The sequence below is a fragment of the Melopsittacus undulatus genome, chromosome 26, assembly GCF_012275295.1.
Source record: "Melopsittacus undulatus isolate bMelUnd1 chromosome 26, bMelUnd1.mat.Z, whole genome shotgun sequence".
Lineage (NCBI taxonomy): Eukaryota > Metazoa > Chordata > Aves > Psittaciformes > Psittaculidae > Melopsittacus > Melopsittacus undulatus.
The window spans coordinates 466,393-483,286 of NC_047552.1; the positions used below are offsets into that span (position 1 = coordinate 466,393).

Here is a 16,894-nt window from a genome sequence, read left to right on the forward strand (position 1 = left end):
CCATGTCCCCATTAACACCCCCATAGACACCCCCACTGCCCCATTGCCACCCCCATTGCCCCATTAACACCCCCATTGACACCCCCATTACCCCATTGCCAGCCCCCTATCCCCATTGACACCCCCATTGCCCCAATGACGCCCCCATTGCCACCCCAATTGCCCCATTAACACCCCCATTGACCCCCTCATTGCCCCATTGCCACCCCCATGTCCCCATTGATGTCCCCATTGACACCCCCATTGCCCCAGTGACGCCCCCATTGACACGCCTATTGACACCCCCATGGCCCCATTAACATCCCCATTGCCCCACTGATGCCCCCATTAACACCCCCATGTCCCCATTGCCACCCCCATAGCCCCATTGACGCCCCCATTGACACCCCTATTGACGCCCCCATTGCCCCAATGACGTCCCCATTGCCCCCCCCATTGCCCCATTGACACCATGTCCCCATTGACGTTCCCATTGCCCCCCACGTCCCCATTACCCCAATGACACCCCATAGACGCCCCCATAGACGCCCCCATGGCCCCATAGACACTTGTGGGTCAGGTGTGTTTATTGGGGTCACTTGTAGAACTCATGCTCCTGCTCATCCCTGCGGATCACACACTTATAGGCTTTCTCCAGGTCCTTGGCCAGCACAATGTACCTGTTCTCCCGCACGGCCAGCATCCCACCCTATGGAACAGCATCATATAGCATCCTATAGAGACCTATAGCATCCTATAGCATCCTATAGAGACCTATAGCATCCTATAGCATCCCATAGTGTCCTATAGCACAATGTACCTGTTCTCACGCACGGCCAGCATGCCACCCTATGGGACAGCATCATATAGCACCCTATAGAGCCCTATAGCATCCTATAGTGTCCTATAGTGTCCTATAGCACCCCATAGCATCCCATAGTGTCCTATAGCACAATGTACCTGTTCTCACGCACAGCCAGCATGCCACCCTATGGGAACAGCATCATATAGCATCCTATAGAGACCTATAGCATCCTATAGTGTCCTATAGCATCCCATAGTGTCCTATAGCACAATGTACCTGTTCTCACGCACGGCCAGCATGCCACCCTATGGGAACAGCATCCTATAGCACCCTATAGAGCCCTATAGCATCCTATAGTGTCCTATAGTGTCCTATAGCACCCCATAGCATCCCATAGTGTCCTATAGCACAATGTACCTGTTCTCACGCACGGCCAGCATGCCACCCTATGGGACAGGAACAGAGCCCTATAGCATCCTATAGCACCCTATAGCGTCCTATAGCATCCTATAGTGTCCTATAGCACAATGTACCTGTTCTCACGCACAGCCAGCATGCCACCCTATGGGAACAGTGCACATAGCACCCTATAGCGTCCTATAGCACCCTATAGAGCCCCATAGTGTCCCATAGCATCCCATAGTGTCCCATAGCACCCCATAGGAGCCTATGGGCATGGGGGATCTGGGGCGGGCAGGGTGAGCCCATCAGGTCAACCCAATGGTGGCCATTGATGGGCATCACATCCCATTGATGGACCATTGATGGCCATTAGGTCCACCCAATGATAACCCCATTGATGTCCATGGGTCCACCCAATGATAACCCCATTGATGTCCATGGGTCACCCCAATGATAACCCCATTGATGACCATTAGATCCACCCAATGATAACCCCATTGATGACCATTAGGCCAACCCAATGATAACCCCATTGATGACCATTAGGTCCATCCAATGATAACCCCATTGATGTCCATGGGTCACCCCAATGATAACCCCATTGATGTCTATGGGTCACCCCAATGATAACCCCATTGATGTCCATGGGTCACCCCAATGATAACCCCATTGATGACCATTAGGTCACCCCAATGATAACCCCATTGATGTCGATGGGTCACCCCAATGATAACCCCATTGATGTCCATGTGTCACCCCAATGATAACCCCATTGATGTCTATGGGTCACCCCAATGATAACCCCATTGATGTCCATGGGTCACCCCAATGATAACCCCATTGATGTCTATGGGTCACCCACCTCCTGGCAGATGGAGTTGATGTCAGCACCAGAGATCTTATCGGGACGAGCAACATCTGGGGGGGGGTGAAGGAAACGTCCTCTTCTCCAGGACCCCATTGGGTGCCCATTGTCCCTATAGGGTCCTCATTGCCCCCATAGGGTCCCCATTGTCCCTATAGGGTCCTCATTGCCCCCTCATTGCCCCCATAGAGTCCTCATTGCCCCTATAGGGTCCTCATTGCCCCTATAGGGTCCCCATTGCCCCTATAGGGTTCCCATTGTCCCTATAGGGTCCCCATTGCCCCTATAGGGTCCCCATTGCCCCCATAGGGTCCCCATTGCCCCCATTGGGTTCCCATTGCCCCCATAGGGTCCTCATTGCCCCTATAGGGTCCTCATTGGGTCCCCATTGCACCCATTGGGTCCCCATTGCCCCCATTGGGTCCCCATTGCCCCCATTGGGTCCCCATTGCACCCATAGGGTCCTCATTGCTCCCATAGGGTCCCCATTGCCCCTATAGGGTCCTCATTGCCCCCATAGGGTCCTCATTGCCCCCATAGGGTCCTCATTGCCCCTATAGGGTCCTCATTGCCCCCATTGGGTCCCCATTGGCCTCATAGGGTCCCCATTGCCCCCATTGGGTCCTCATTGCCCCCATAGGGTCCTGATTGCCTCCATTGGGTCCTCATTGTCCCCATAGGGTCCCTACTGTCCTCATAAGGTCCCTATTGTCTTCATAGGGTCCCTATTGTCCCTATAGGGTCCTGTTGTCCCCATAGGGAACTCCATAATGTCTATGGCTATCAGGTCAACCCCATGTGACCCCCATCTGACCCCATCTGACCCCTGTGTGACCCCACCTGACCCCTGTGTAACCCCCATCTGACCCCTGTGTGACCCCATCTGACCCCTGTGTGACCCCATCTGACCCCTGTGTGACCCCCATCTGACCCCATGTGACCCCGGATGACCCCCAGATGACCCCTGTGTGACCCGGATACAGTCCTCGAGGTCGACCTCGTCGGACAGGTTCATGCGCGCGGTCACCGTGCTGAAGATCAGCCCTGACCCCATGTGACCCCTGTGTGACCCCATCTGACCCCTGTGTGACCCCATGTGACCCCTGTGTGACCCCTGTGTGACCCCCATCTGACCCCCGTGTGACCCCCATCTGACCCCCGTGTGACCCCCACCTGACCCCTGTGTGACCCCCATCTGACCCCTGTGTGACCCCTGTGTGACCCCTGCGTGACCCGGATACAGTCCTCGAGGTCGACCTCGTCGGACAGGTTCATGCGCGCGGTCACCGTGCTGAAGATGAGACCTGACCACATCTGACCCCCGTGTGACCCCATCTGACCCCTGTGTGACCCCTGTGTGACCCCCATCTGACCCCATGTGACCCCTGTGTGACCCGGATACAGTCCTCGAGGTCGACCTCGTCGGACAGGTTCATGCGCGCGGTCACCGTGCTGAAGATGAGACCTGACCCCATGTGACCCCTGTGTGACCCCGGATGACCCCTCCGTGACCCGGATACAGTCCTCGAGGTCGACCTCGTCGGACAGGTTCATGCGCGCGGTCACCGTGCTGAAGATGAGACCTGACCCCATGTGACCCCTGTGTGACCCCCATCTGACCCCGGATGACCCCTCCGTGACCCGGATACAGTCCTCGAGGTCGACCTCGTCGGACAGGTTCATGCGCGCGGTCACCGTGCTGAAGATGAGACCTGACCCCATCTGACCCCTGTGTGACCCCATCTGACCCCTGTGTGACCCCCATCTGACCCTGTGTGACCCCATGTGACCCCCATCTGACCCCTGTGTGACCCCCACCTGACCCCTGTGTGACCCCCATCTGACCCCTGTGTGACCCCTGTATGACCCCCAGATGACCCGGATACAGTCCTCGAGGTCGACCTCGTCGGACAGGTTCATGCGCGCGGTCACCGTGCTGAAGATGAGACCTGACCCCATGTGACCCCCGTGTGACCCCCAGATGACCCCCATCTGACCCCATCTGACCCCTGTGTGACCCGGATACAGTCCTCGAGGTCGACCTCGTCGGACAGGTTCATGCGCGCGGTCACCGTGCTGAAGATCAGCCTCTTCTGGCGCCTGTCGGGTAAAGGGAACTCGATTTTCCTGTCCAGGCGCCCGGGACGGAGCAAAGCTGGATCCAGAGTGTCAGCCCTGTTGGTGGCCATGATCACCTGCATAGAGACACCATAGAGACCCCATAGAGACCCATAGAGACCCCATAGAGATACATAGAGACACATAGAGACACATAGAGACACATAGAGACCATAGAGACCATAGAGACACATAGAGACACATAGAGACACATAGAGACCATAGAGACACATAGAGACCATAGAGACACATAGAGACACATAGAGACACATAGAGACACATAGAGACACATAGAGACACATAGAGACACATAGAGACACATAGAGACACATAGAGACCATAGAGACACATAGAGACACATAGAGACACATAGAGACACATAGAGACACATAGAGACACATAGAGACCATAGAGACACATAGAGACACATAGAGACACATAGAGACACATAGAGACACATAGAGACACATAGAGACCATAGAGACACATAGAGACCATAGAGACCCATAGAGACACATAGAGACACATAGAGACACATAGAGACACATAGAGACACATAGAGACCATAGAGACACATAGAGACACATAGAGACACATAGAGACACATAGAGACACATAGAGACACATAGAGACCATAGAGACACATAGAGATACATAGAGACACATAGAGACACATAGAGATACATAGAGACACATAGAGACACATAGAGACCATAGAGACACATAGAGACACATAGAGATACATAGAGACACATAGAGACCATAGAGACACCATAGAGACACCATAGAGACACCATAGAGACACATAGAGACCCATAGAGACACATAGAGACCATAGAGACACATAGAGACCATAGAGACACATAGAGACACATAGAGACACATAGAGACACAGACACATACAGCACCCATAGCCACCGTAGCCCCCATAGGCCCCATAGCCCCCATAGCCCCCATAGGCCCCATAGCACCCATAGCCCCCATAGCCCCCATAGGCCCCATAGCACCCATAGCCCCCATAGCCCCATACCCCCCATACCCCCCATAGCCCCCATAGCACCCATAGGACCCATAGCCCCCATAGCCCCCATAGCCCCATACCCCCCATACCCCCCATAGCCCCCATAGCACCCATAGCCCCATAGAACCCATAGCCCCCATAGCCCCATAGCCCCCATAGCCCCCATAGCCCCATAGCCCCCATAGCCCCCATAGCCCCATAGCACCCATAGCACCCATAGCCCCCATAGCCCCCATAGCACCCATAGCCCCATAGCACCCATAGCCCCATAGCCCCATAGCCCCCATAGCCCCCATAGCACCCATAGGACCCACCTTGACATTGACGTTCTGGTCGAATCCGTCCATCTGGTTGAGGAGCTCCAGGAGGATGCGTTGGACCTCCCGGTCAGCTGGGGGGGGGCAGGGAGCTCCCATGGGCTGCCCCATAGACTGCCCCATAGAGCACCCATGGGCTGTCCCATAGCACCCATAGACTGCCCCATAGCACCCATGGGCTGTCCCATAGACTGCCCCATAGCACCCATGGGCTGCCCCATAGAGCATCCTCCCCCAATCCCCATCAATGGGCCCTCCGTTTCCCCCCCATTGCTTCCCTATGGACTCCCCTATGACCACCCCCTGGCCTGCACCATAACACCCCATAGCGGGGGGTGCCCTACTGCTTCCCTATGGAACCATCCCCATTGTGCCCTGGGGGGGGGGTGCTCCACTGCCCCCCATTGCCCCCCAATTGCGCCCCATAGAGGGGGCTGCCCCATTGTCCCCCCATTGCGCCCCATAGTGGGGTGTCCCCATACCCCCCATTGCCCCCCATTGTGCCCCACTGCGCCCCATAGTGGGGGTTGCCCCATTGCCCCCCATTGCTTTGCTATGGAACCATCCCCATTGCCCCCCATAGCGGTGTCTGCCCCATAGCGCCGCATAGTGTGGTGTGCCCCATTGCACCCCATGGCAGGGATAGCCCCATTGCCCCCATAGTGTGGTGTGCCCCATTGCCCCCCATAGTGTGGTGTACCCAAAACGCCCAATAGCGTGTCTGCCCCATAGTGTGGTGTACCCCATAGTGCCCCATAGTGTGGTGTACCCCATAGCAGTGGCTGCCCCATAGTGTGTCTGCTCCATAGTGTGTCTGCCCCATAGTGTGGTGTCCCCTATTACATCCCATAACAGGGGATGCCCCATAGCACCCTATAGCGTGGTGTGCCCCATAGTGTGGTGTGCCCCATAGTGCCCCCACCCCATAGACTGCCCCATAGCGTGTCTGCCCCATAGCCTGCCCCATAGCCTGCCCCACAGCCTGCCCCATAGCCTGCCCCATAGCCTGCCCCATAGCGCCTCACCGCCGGTCTGCGCATCGAATCTCTTGGTGGCGATGGCGTCGATCTCATCAATGAAGATAATGGCAGGAGCATGTTCCTTGGCCAGGCGGAAAACATCCCGAACCATCCGCGGCCCCTCCCCCAGGTACTTCTGCACGAACTCTGACCCCACCACGCGGATGAAGGCGGCTGGGGGAGGGGCACAGAGACCATAGAGACATATAGAGACACATAGAGACCATAGAGACACATAGAGACACATAGAGACTCATAGAGACCCATAGAGACACATAGAGACACATAGAGACACATAGAGACCATAGAGACACATAGAGACACATAGAGACCCCATAGAGACCATAGAGACACATAGAGACACATAGAGACCATAGAGACCATAGAGACACATAGAGACACATAGAGACCATAGAGACACATAGAGACCATAGAGACACATAGAGACCATAGAGACACATAGAGACCATAGAGACCATAGAGACACATAGAGACACATAGAGACACATAGAGACACATAGAGACACATAGAGACACATAGAGACACATAGAGACACATAGAGACACATAGAGACCATAGAGACCATAGAGACCATAGAGACCATAGAGACACATAGAGACACATAGAGACACATAGAGACACATAGAGACCATAGAGACACATAGAGACACATAGAGACCCATAGAGACACATAGAGACACATAGAGACACATAGAGACACATAGAGACCATAGAGACCATAGAGACACATAGAGACACATAGAGACACATAGAGACACATAGAGACACATAGAGACACATAGAGACACATAGAGACACATAGAGACACATAGAGACACATAGAGGCCCCATAAAGAGCCATGGAAACCCCACAGGAACCCCATAGAGCCCCACAGAGACCCCATAGAGACCCATAGAGACCCATAAAGTCCCATAGAGACCCCATAGGGACACATTGGGACACATAGGGACAGATTGAGACCCATTGGGACCCATTGAGACCCATAGAGACCCCATAGAGACAGACCCATAGATACCCATAGGGACCCCATAAAGACCCATAGAGACCCCATAGAGACCCCATAGGGACCCATAGAGCCCCACACCCCCCACCCATGGTGTCCTACCTGTGGTGTGATGAGCCACAGCCTTGGCCAACATGGTCTTGCCACAGCCTGGGGGCCCATACATGAGGACACCGCGGGGGGGGTCAATGCCGATCTATGGGGCAGAGCAATGGGGATGGGTTATGGGGCTGGGCTATGGGGCTGGGCTATGGGGCAGAGCAATGAGGATGGGTTATGGGGCTGAGCAAAGGGGCAGGGCTATGGGGCTGGGTTATGGGGCTGGGCTATGGGGCAGAGCAATGGGGATGGGCTATGGGGATGGGTTATGGGGCAGGGCTATGGGGCAGAGCTATGGGTCAGGGCTATGGATCAGAGCTATGGGGCAGGGCTATGGGGCAGGGCTATGGGTCAGATCTATAGGGCAGGGCTATGGGTCAGAGCTATGGGTCAGAGCTATGGGTCAGAGCTATGGGTCAGAACTATGGGTCAGGGCTATGGGTCAGAGCTATGGGGCAGAGCTATGGGGCTGTGATATGGGACAGGGCTATGGGTCAGATCTATGGGGCAGGGCTATGGGACAGAGCTATGGGGCAGCGCTATGGGGCAGGGCTATGGGTCAGGTCTATGGGGCAGAGCTATGGGTCAGGGCTATGGGGCAGGGCTATGGGGCAGGGCTATGGGGCAGGGCTATGGGGCTGGTCTATGGGTCAGAGCTATGGGGCTGGCTCATGGGTCAGGGCTATGGGTCACAACTATGGGTCAGATCTATGGGTCAGGGCTATGGGGCAGGGCTATGGGGCAGGTACCTGCTTGTAGAGCTCGAAGTGGGTCAGAGGCAGCTCCACAGCCTCTCGCACCTCCTGCTTCTGGATGTCCATGCCCCCAATGTCAGCATACATCACATCCGGCTTCTGGTCTGTGGGGGTCAGGGACCCAAGGATATGGGGCTGGGACCCACATCTATGGGGCAGGGACCCACATCTATGGGGCAGGGATGGGGCCCCCCAACCATGGCCATGAATGGAGCCCCACAACCCCATTGATCCCCAATTGTTTCCCCATGCCTGCCCCATTGTTTCCCTATGGCTGCCCCACAGCTGCCCCATTGCTGCCCCACACCTGCAGTCAGCATCATGATGCTGCTGTCGGCCTCGGGGGGCAGCACATCCACCAGAGCATTGCTGTGCTTGTGCAGAGCCACTGACGCCCCATTGATTCCTATGGCTGCCCCATTGCTGCCCCACAGCTGCCCCATTGCTGCCCCACACCTGCCCCATTGCTGCCCCACACCTGCCCCATTGCTGCCCCACACCAGCCCCATTGCTGCCCCACAGCTGCCCCATTGCTGCCCCATTGCTGCCCCACAGCTGCCCCATTGCTGCCCCACAGCTGCCCCATTGCTGCCCCACAGCTGCCCCATTGCTGCCCCATTGCTGCCCCACAGCTGCCCCATTGCTGCCCCACAGCTGCCCCATTGCTGCCCCACAGCTGCCCCATTGCTGCCCCATTGCTGCCCCACAGCTGCCCCATTGCTGCCCCACACCTGCCCCACAGCTGCCCCATTGCTGCCCCATTGCTGCCCCACACCTGCCCCATTGCTGCCCCATAGCTGCCCCACAGCTGCCCCACAGCTGCCCCATTGCTGCCCCACAGCTGCCCCATTGCTGCCCCATTGCTGCCCCACACCTGCCCCACTGCTGCCCCACAGCTGCCCCATAGCTGCCCCACAGCTGCCCCATTGCTGCCCCACAGCTGCCCCATTGCTGCCCCACAGCTGCCCCACAGCTGCCCCATTGCTGCCCCACACCTGCCCCATTGCTGCCCCACAGCTGCCCCACTGCTGCCCCATTGCTGCCCCATTGCTGCCCCACAGCTGCCCCATTGCTGCCCCATTGCTGCCCCACAGCTGCCCCATTGCTGCCCCATTGCTGCCCCACAGCTGCCCCACTGCTGCCCCATTGCTGCCCCACAGCTGCCCCATTGCTGCCCCACACCTGCCCCATTGCTGCCCCACAGCTGCCCCATTGCTGCCCCATTGCTGCCCCACAGCTGCCCCACAGCTGCCCCATTGCTGCCCCACACCTGCCCCACTGCTGCCCCACACCTGCCCCATTGCTGCCCCACAGCTGCCCCATTGCTGCCCCACACCTGCCCCATTGCTGCCCCACAGCTGCCCCATTGCTGCCCCACACCTGCAGTCAGCATCATGATGCTGCTGTCGGCCTCGGGGGGCAGCACATCCACCAGAGCATTGCTGTGCTTGTGCAGAGCCACTGACGCCCCATTGATTCCTATGGCTGCCCCACAGCTGCCCCACAGCTGCCCCACAGCTGCCCCATTGCTGCCCCATTGCTGCCCCACACCTGCCCCATTGCTGCCCCACAGCTGCCCCACACCTGCCCCACAGCTGCCCCATTGCTGCCCCACAGCTGCCCCACAGCTGCCCCATTGCTGCCCCATTGCTGCCCCACACCTGCCCCATTGCTGCCCCACAACTGCCCCATTGCTGCCCCACAGCTGCCCCATTGCTGCCCCACAGCTGCCCCATTGCTGCCCCACACCTGCCCCATTGCTGCCCCACAGCTGCCCCATTGCTGCCCCATTGCTGCCCCACAGCTGCCCCACAGCTGCCCCATTGCTGCCCCACACCTGCAGTCAGCATCATGATGCTGCTGTCGGCCTCGGGGGGCAGCACATCCACCAGAGCATTGCTGTGCTTGTGCAGAGCCACTGACGCCCCATTGATTCCTATGGCTGCCCCACAGCTGCCCCACAGCTGCCCCATTGCTGCCCCATTGCTGCCCCACACCTGCCCCATTGCTGCCCCACAGCTGCCCCATTGCTGCCCCACAGCTGCCCCACAGCTGCCCCACACCTGCCCCATTGCTGCCCCACAGCTGCCCCATTGCTGCCCCACAGCTGCCCCAGACCTGCCCCATTGCTGCCCCACAGCTGCCCCACAGCTGCCCCATTGCTGCCCCACAGCTGCCCCATTGCTGCCCCACACCCACCCCATTGCTGCCCCACAGCTGCCCCATTGCTGCCCCACAGCTGCCCCATTGCTGCCCCACACCTGCCCCATTGCTGCCCCACAGCTGCCCCATTGCTGCCCCACACCTGCAGTCAGCATCATGATGCTGCTGTCGGCCTCGGGGGGCAGCACATCCACCAGAGCATTGCTGTGCTTGTGCAGAGCCACTGACGCCCCATTGATTCCTATGGCTGCCCCATTGCTGCCCCACAGCTGCCCCATTGCTGCCCCACACCTGCAGTCAGCATCATGATGCTGCTGTCGGCCTCGGGGGGCAGCACATCCACCAGAGCATTGCTGTGCTTGTGCAGAGCCACTGACGCGTTGGGTTTCAGCAGCTCCCGGTCTATGGTGCTCAGGATGCGCACGTAGTAGTTGGAGCCTGGGGGGGAATGGGGTCAATGGGGGTTAATGGGGTCAATGGGGGGCAATGGGATCAATGGGGTCAATCAATGGGGAGCAATAGAGTCAATGGGGGCAATGGGGGTAACGGGGGTCAATGGGATTAATGGGGATCAATGGGGTCAATGGGGGTCAATGGGGTAATGGCGGTAATGGGGGTGAATGGGGCAATGGGAGCAATGGGGGTCAATGGGGGCAATGGGATCAATGGGGGTCAATGGGGATCAATGGGGTCAATGGGGATCAATGGGGTCAATGGGGTCAATGGGGTCAATGGGGTAATGGGATCAATGGGGGAATGGGGGGAATGGGGTGAATGGGGGTGAATGGGAGTGAATGGGGGTGAATGGGAGTGAATGGGGGTGAAGGGGTTAATGGGGTAATGGGGGTGAATGGGAGTGAATGGGGGGGAATGGGGGTAATGGGGTCAATGGGGTAATGGGGGAATGGAGGTCAACCAATGGGGGCAATAGAGTCAATGGGGGTAGTGGGGCAATGGGGATCAAGGGGGGTAATGGGGAAATGGGGGTAATGGGGGTCAATGGGGTAATAGGGGGAATGGGGTAATGGGGGTAATGGTGGACAACGGTATCAATGGGGGTAATGGGGATTAATGGGGGTCAATGGGGTACTGGGGCACTATGGTGCTGCTCCATAATGCTGTATCCATGGTGCTGATCTATGTGGCTACATCCACCCCATCACCCCCTATCTATGGGGCTGACACAGGAGCCTGTGTCCCCCCTCACCCCCCATATATGGGGTTAACCTATAGAGCCCTGTCCATGGTGCTGATCTATGGGGCTCTCAATGGGGCTGACCCATAGGGTGCTGTCCATGGTGCTGATCTATAGAGCCCTGTCCATGGGGCTCTCTCCATGGTGCTGATCTATGGCTCTGTCTCTATGTGGTTACCTCTATGGGGCTGGATCTATGGGTCAATCTGTATGGGTCAGTGTCTATGGGTCAGTCCCTATGGCTCAGTCTCTGTGGCTCAGTATCTATTGGGCTGGGTATCTATAGGGCACTGTCTCTATGGGTCAGTCTCTATGTGTCTCTATGTGTCTCTATGTGTCTCTATGGGTCTCTATGTGTCTCTATGTGTCTCTATGTGTCTCTATGTGTCTCTATGTTTCTCTATGGTCTCTATGTGTCTCTATGGTCTCTATGTGTCTCTATGTGTCTCTATGTGTCTCTATGTGTCTCTATGGTCTCTATGGGTCTCTATGTGTCTCTATGTGTCTCTATGTGTCTCTATGTGTCTCTATGTGTCTCTGTGTCTCTATGGTCTCTATGTGTCTCTATGTGTCTCTATGTGTCTCTATGGTCTCTATGTGTCTCTATGTGTCTCTATGTGTCTCTATGTGTCTCTGTGTCTCTATGGTCTCTATGTGTCTCTATGTGTCTGTATGTGTCTCTATGGGTCTCTATGGTCTCTATGTGTCTCTATGTGTCTCTATGTGTCTCTATGTGTCTCTATGGTCTCTATGTGTCTCTATGTGTCTCTATGTGTCTCTATGTGTCTCTATGGTCTCTATGGGTCTCTATGTGTCTCTATGTGTCTCTATGTGTCTCTATGTGTCTCTATGTGTCTCTGTGTCTCTATGGTCTCTATGTGTCTCTATGTGTCTCTATGGTCTCTATGTGTCTCTATGTGTCTCTATGTGTCTCTATGTGTCTCTGTGTCTCTATGGTCTCTATGTGTCTCTATGTGTCTGTATGTGTCTCTATGGGTCTCTATGGTCTCTATGTGTCTCTATGTGTCTCTATGTGTCTCTATGTGTCTCTATGGTCTCTATGTGTCTCTATGGTCTCTCTGTGTCTCTATGTCTCTATAGGGCAGCACTGACCGGTGGTGGATCCCACAATGGCCGTGCTCTGGTCCACAGCCTCCAGGAACTGGCCGATGACCAGTGGGATGCTCTGGATCCTCTTGACCTCCTCCTGTGCATGGAGAAACTCCTTCTTCAGGTTCCTCTGCTCGTCCTTGATGTACTCCTCTTGTACCCCCAGGAACTCCAGCTCCTGCTGCAGCCGCTGACAGACCATAATAGTCATGGTACAGACCATAATAGTCATGGTACAGACCATAATAGTCATGTACAGACCATAATAGTCATGTACAGACCATAATAGTCACATACAGACCATAATAGTCATGGTACAGACCATAATAGTCATGGTACAGACCATAATAGTCATGGTACAGACCATAATAGTCATGTACAGACCATAACAGTCATGGTACAGACCATAATAGTCACCATATGTACCATATGGCCATGGGGTCCCATTGGGGTTGAGTTGATGGCCATGGTTGGGTTGACCTCATCGTCATGACCTGATGGGTGACCCCATGGGGACCCTATGGGGGCAATGGGGACCCTATGAAGACAACAGGACCCTATAAAAACAATGGGGACAATGAGGACCCTATAGGGACAATGGAGACCCTATGGGGGCAAAGGGGACCCTACAGGGACAATGAGGCCCCTATAGGGACAATGAGGCCCCTATAGGGACAATGAGGCCCCTATAGGGACAATGGGGACCCTATGGGTGGATTTTGGGGTGAAATCTGCAGAATTTGGAGCTGAGGCTTCAAAACCATCAAATTTCTTTGATAAATAAAACTTTGTTCTCTGATGATCTCCTGTCATTCAGGACACAGACACATATACATGTATATACAGACCACAATGGTCACCACACAGACCATAATATGCCTCACACAGACCATAATAGTCACCATATAGACAAGTATAGTCACCATATAAACACTAATACTCACCAGACAGACCATAGTAAGAGTCTACAGCCCACAATGATCTCCATCCCATAATAATCTCCATCCCACCCCATTGATGGTCTCCATTCCCCCCCATTCACCCCATTCCCCCCCATTCACCCCATTCACCCCATTCACCCCCATTCACTCCCATTCACCCCCATTCACCCCCATTCACTCCCATTCACTCCCATTCACCCCCATTCACTCCCATTCACTCCCATTCACCCCCATTCACTCCCATTCACTCCCATTCACCCCCATTCACTCCCATTCACTCCCATTCACCCCCATTCACTCCCATTCACTCCCATTCACCCCATTCACCCCCATTCACCCCCATTCACTCCCATTCACTCCCATTCACCCCCATTCACCCCATTCACCCCCATTCACCCCCATTCACCCCCATTCACTCCCATTCACTCCCATTCACCCCCATTCACTCCCATTCACTCCCATTCACCCCATTCACCCCCATTCACCCCCATTCACTCCCATTCACTCCCATTCACTCCCATTCACCCCCATTCACCCCCATTTACCCCCATTCACCCCATTCACCCCATTCACCCCCATTCACCCCACTCACCCCCATTCACCCCCATTCACCTCAATTCACCCCCATTCACCCCCATTCACCCCCATTCACCCCACTCACCCCCATTCACCCCCATTCACCTCAATTCACCCCCATTCACCCCCATTCACCCCCATTCACCCCCATTCACCTCCATTCACTCCCATTCACCCCATTCCCCCCCATTCACCTCCATTCACTCCCATTCACCCCCATTCACTCCCATTCACCCCCATTCACTCCCATTCACTCCCATTCACCCCATTCACTCCCATTCACCCCATTCACCCCATTCACCCCCATTCACTCCCATTCACCCCCATTCACCCCCATTCACTCCCATTCACCCCATTCACTCCCATTCACCCCCATTCACCCCCATTCACCCCCATTCACTCCCATTCACCCCCATTCACTCCCATTCACCCCCATTCACTCCCATTCACTCCCATTCACCCCCATTCACCCCCATTCACCCCCATTCACTCCCATTCACCCCCATTCACCCCCATTCACCCCCATTCACTCCCATTCACCCCCATTCACTCCCATTCACTCCCATTCACCCCCATTCACTCCCATTCACCCCATTCACTCCCATTCACTCCCATTCACCCCATTCACCCCCATTCACCCCCATTCACTCCCATTCACCCCATTCACTCCCATTCACTCCCATTCACCCCATTCACCCCCATTCACCCCATTCACCCCATTCACCCCCATTCACCCCTTACCTTGTATCGGCTGTAGAGGTCCTCGAGGTCCTCGGGCTCAGGCACCAGGAAGGACAGCCCCGGGGGGGGCCTCGGGGCAGCCAAGGCTGGGAGCTCCTCCTATAGGGGGGGTAGGGATGGTTTGGGGTGAATTCTGGCTGATTTGGGGCTCTTGTGGGGTGATTTGGGTGATTTTTGGTTGTTTTGGGTTATTTTGGGTTGGTTTTGGGCGATTTTGGGTTCTTGTGGATGATTTTGTGTTGTTTTGGGTGATTTGGGGTTGTTTGGGGTGATTTTGGGTTGGTTTTGGCTGATTTTGGGTTGGTTTTGGTCTGGGTTTGGGTGATTTCAGGCACTTTGGGATGATTTTGGGTTGTTTGGGGGTGTTTTGGCCTGTTCTGGGGCGATCTGGGCCTGTTTTGGACCATTTTGGGGTGATTTAGGGCAATTTTGGCAGGATTTGGGGCTGCCTTTTGCTGCTTTGGACCATTTAGGGCTGATTCTGTCATTTTTGGTGTCATTGGGCCGGTTTGGGGGGATTCAGGCTGAATTGGGGCTGTTTTGGGCCGATTTTGGGGTGATTTAAGGTGATTTGGGCCGATTTAGGCCGATTTTGGGGTGATTTGGGCCGATTTTGGGTAATTTAGGCCGATTTTAGGGTGATTTAGGGTGATTCGGGCCGATTTTGGCGTGATTTAAGCCGATTTTGGGGTGATTTACGGTGATTTGGGCCGACTTAGGTGTGATTTCGGCCTATTTTGGGGTGTTGTAGGTCGATTTTGGGGTGATTTAAGCCGATTTTGGGGTAATTTTGGGTGATTTAAGCCGATTTTGGGGTGTTTTAACCCGATTTTGGGGTGTTTTAAGCCGATTTTGGGGTGTTTTCGCGTCATTTCGGGCCTCACCTGCGCCTTCTCGCTCAGCAGCCCGATCTCCTCCATCGTGACGCCGCGCTATGGACGCCGGAAGTGCCTCCCCCCACTTCCGGCAAGGAGACCCGGATGTGACGCGCGCAGGGGGTGATGGGAGATGTAGTCCGAACACGTGTCCCCCCCTTGGCCACGCCCCCACCCGCTCCCAACCAATCAGCATCGAGTGGGCGGGGCCAAAGCGGCTTTAATGAGCGCGGCGGGGCCGGACCGCACCAAACGCGTTACAAGGGGGGGGGGCGGGGGATCCTCGGAGGGGGCGGAGCCTTCTCGATGACGTCACACTACGTCACGCACCTGCGGGGGGAGGGGCACAGACAATGAGCACCCCCAAAGCACAAAGGGGGGTCCCCAAATCCCCCCTCCCCCCCCCCGGAGGCAATGGAACAGCCCACGTGATCTCCTCCCCCCCCCGCTGTTGCTATGGTACCGCCCGCCGCCATTTTGTGCCCCCCCCCTCCTTTCCCACCGGCCGCCATTTTATGCCCCCCCTCACCTGAACCTGAGGTAAATCCACACAGGTTCCCGGTCAAAACCCCAATTTAACCAAATTTAACCCGTTTTTAACCCAATTTAACCCATTTTAACCCATTTTAATACAATTTAAACCATTTTAACCCAATTTAACCAATTTTAACCCAATTTAACCCATTTTAACCCAATTTAATCTATTTTCCCCTCATTTTCCATTTCCCCTCATTTTATTCTATTTCCCCTCATTTTACCATTTCCCCCTCATTTTCCCCCATTTCCCCTCACTTTACCCCATTTTCCCTCATTTCCCTTCATTTCCACCTCATTTCCTTCATTTTAACCCATTTCCCCCTCATTTCCCCTTCGTTTTCCTTCATTTT

General features: G+C 55.5%; 1 protein-coding gene across 6 annotated transcripts; it reads right to left on the bottom strand.

Moving 5' to 3' along the window:
* Nucleotides 1-536: 536 nt before the first annotated feature.
* On the bottom strand, nt 537-16,159 carry PSMC4 (proteasome 26S subunit, ATPase 4). 6 transcript variants are annotated; one of them, XM_034072336.1, is made up of 12 exons: nt 16,017-16,159; nt 15,133-15,231; nt 12,878-13,064; nt 10,861-11,007; nt 8,401-8,510; nt 7,655-7,748; nt 6,533-6,700; nt 5,505-5,581; nt 4,141-4,246; nt 3,033-3,095; nt 2,049-2,104; nt 537-688 (listed from the first exon to the last, which is right to left on the bottom strand). In XM_034072336.1, the coding sequence occupies exons 1-12, from the start codon at nt 16,050-16,052 to the stop codon at nt 575-577; spliced, it is 1,257 nt and encodes a 418-aa protein (XP_033928227.1). In that variant the 5' UTR covers nt 16,053-16,159; the 3' UTR covers nt 537-574. The 6 variants fall into 6 exon arrangements, with proteins under 6 accessions (XP_033928227.1, XP_033928226.1, XP_033928230.1 ...); XM_034072339.1 differs by lacking the exon at nt 537-688 and adding an exon at nt 1,183-1,230; XM_034072340.1 differs by lacking the exon at nt 537-688 and adding an exon at nt 1,287-1,346.
* Nucleotides 16,160-16,894: the final 735 nt, after the last annotated feature.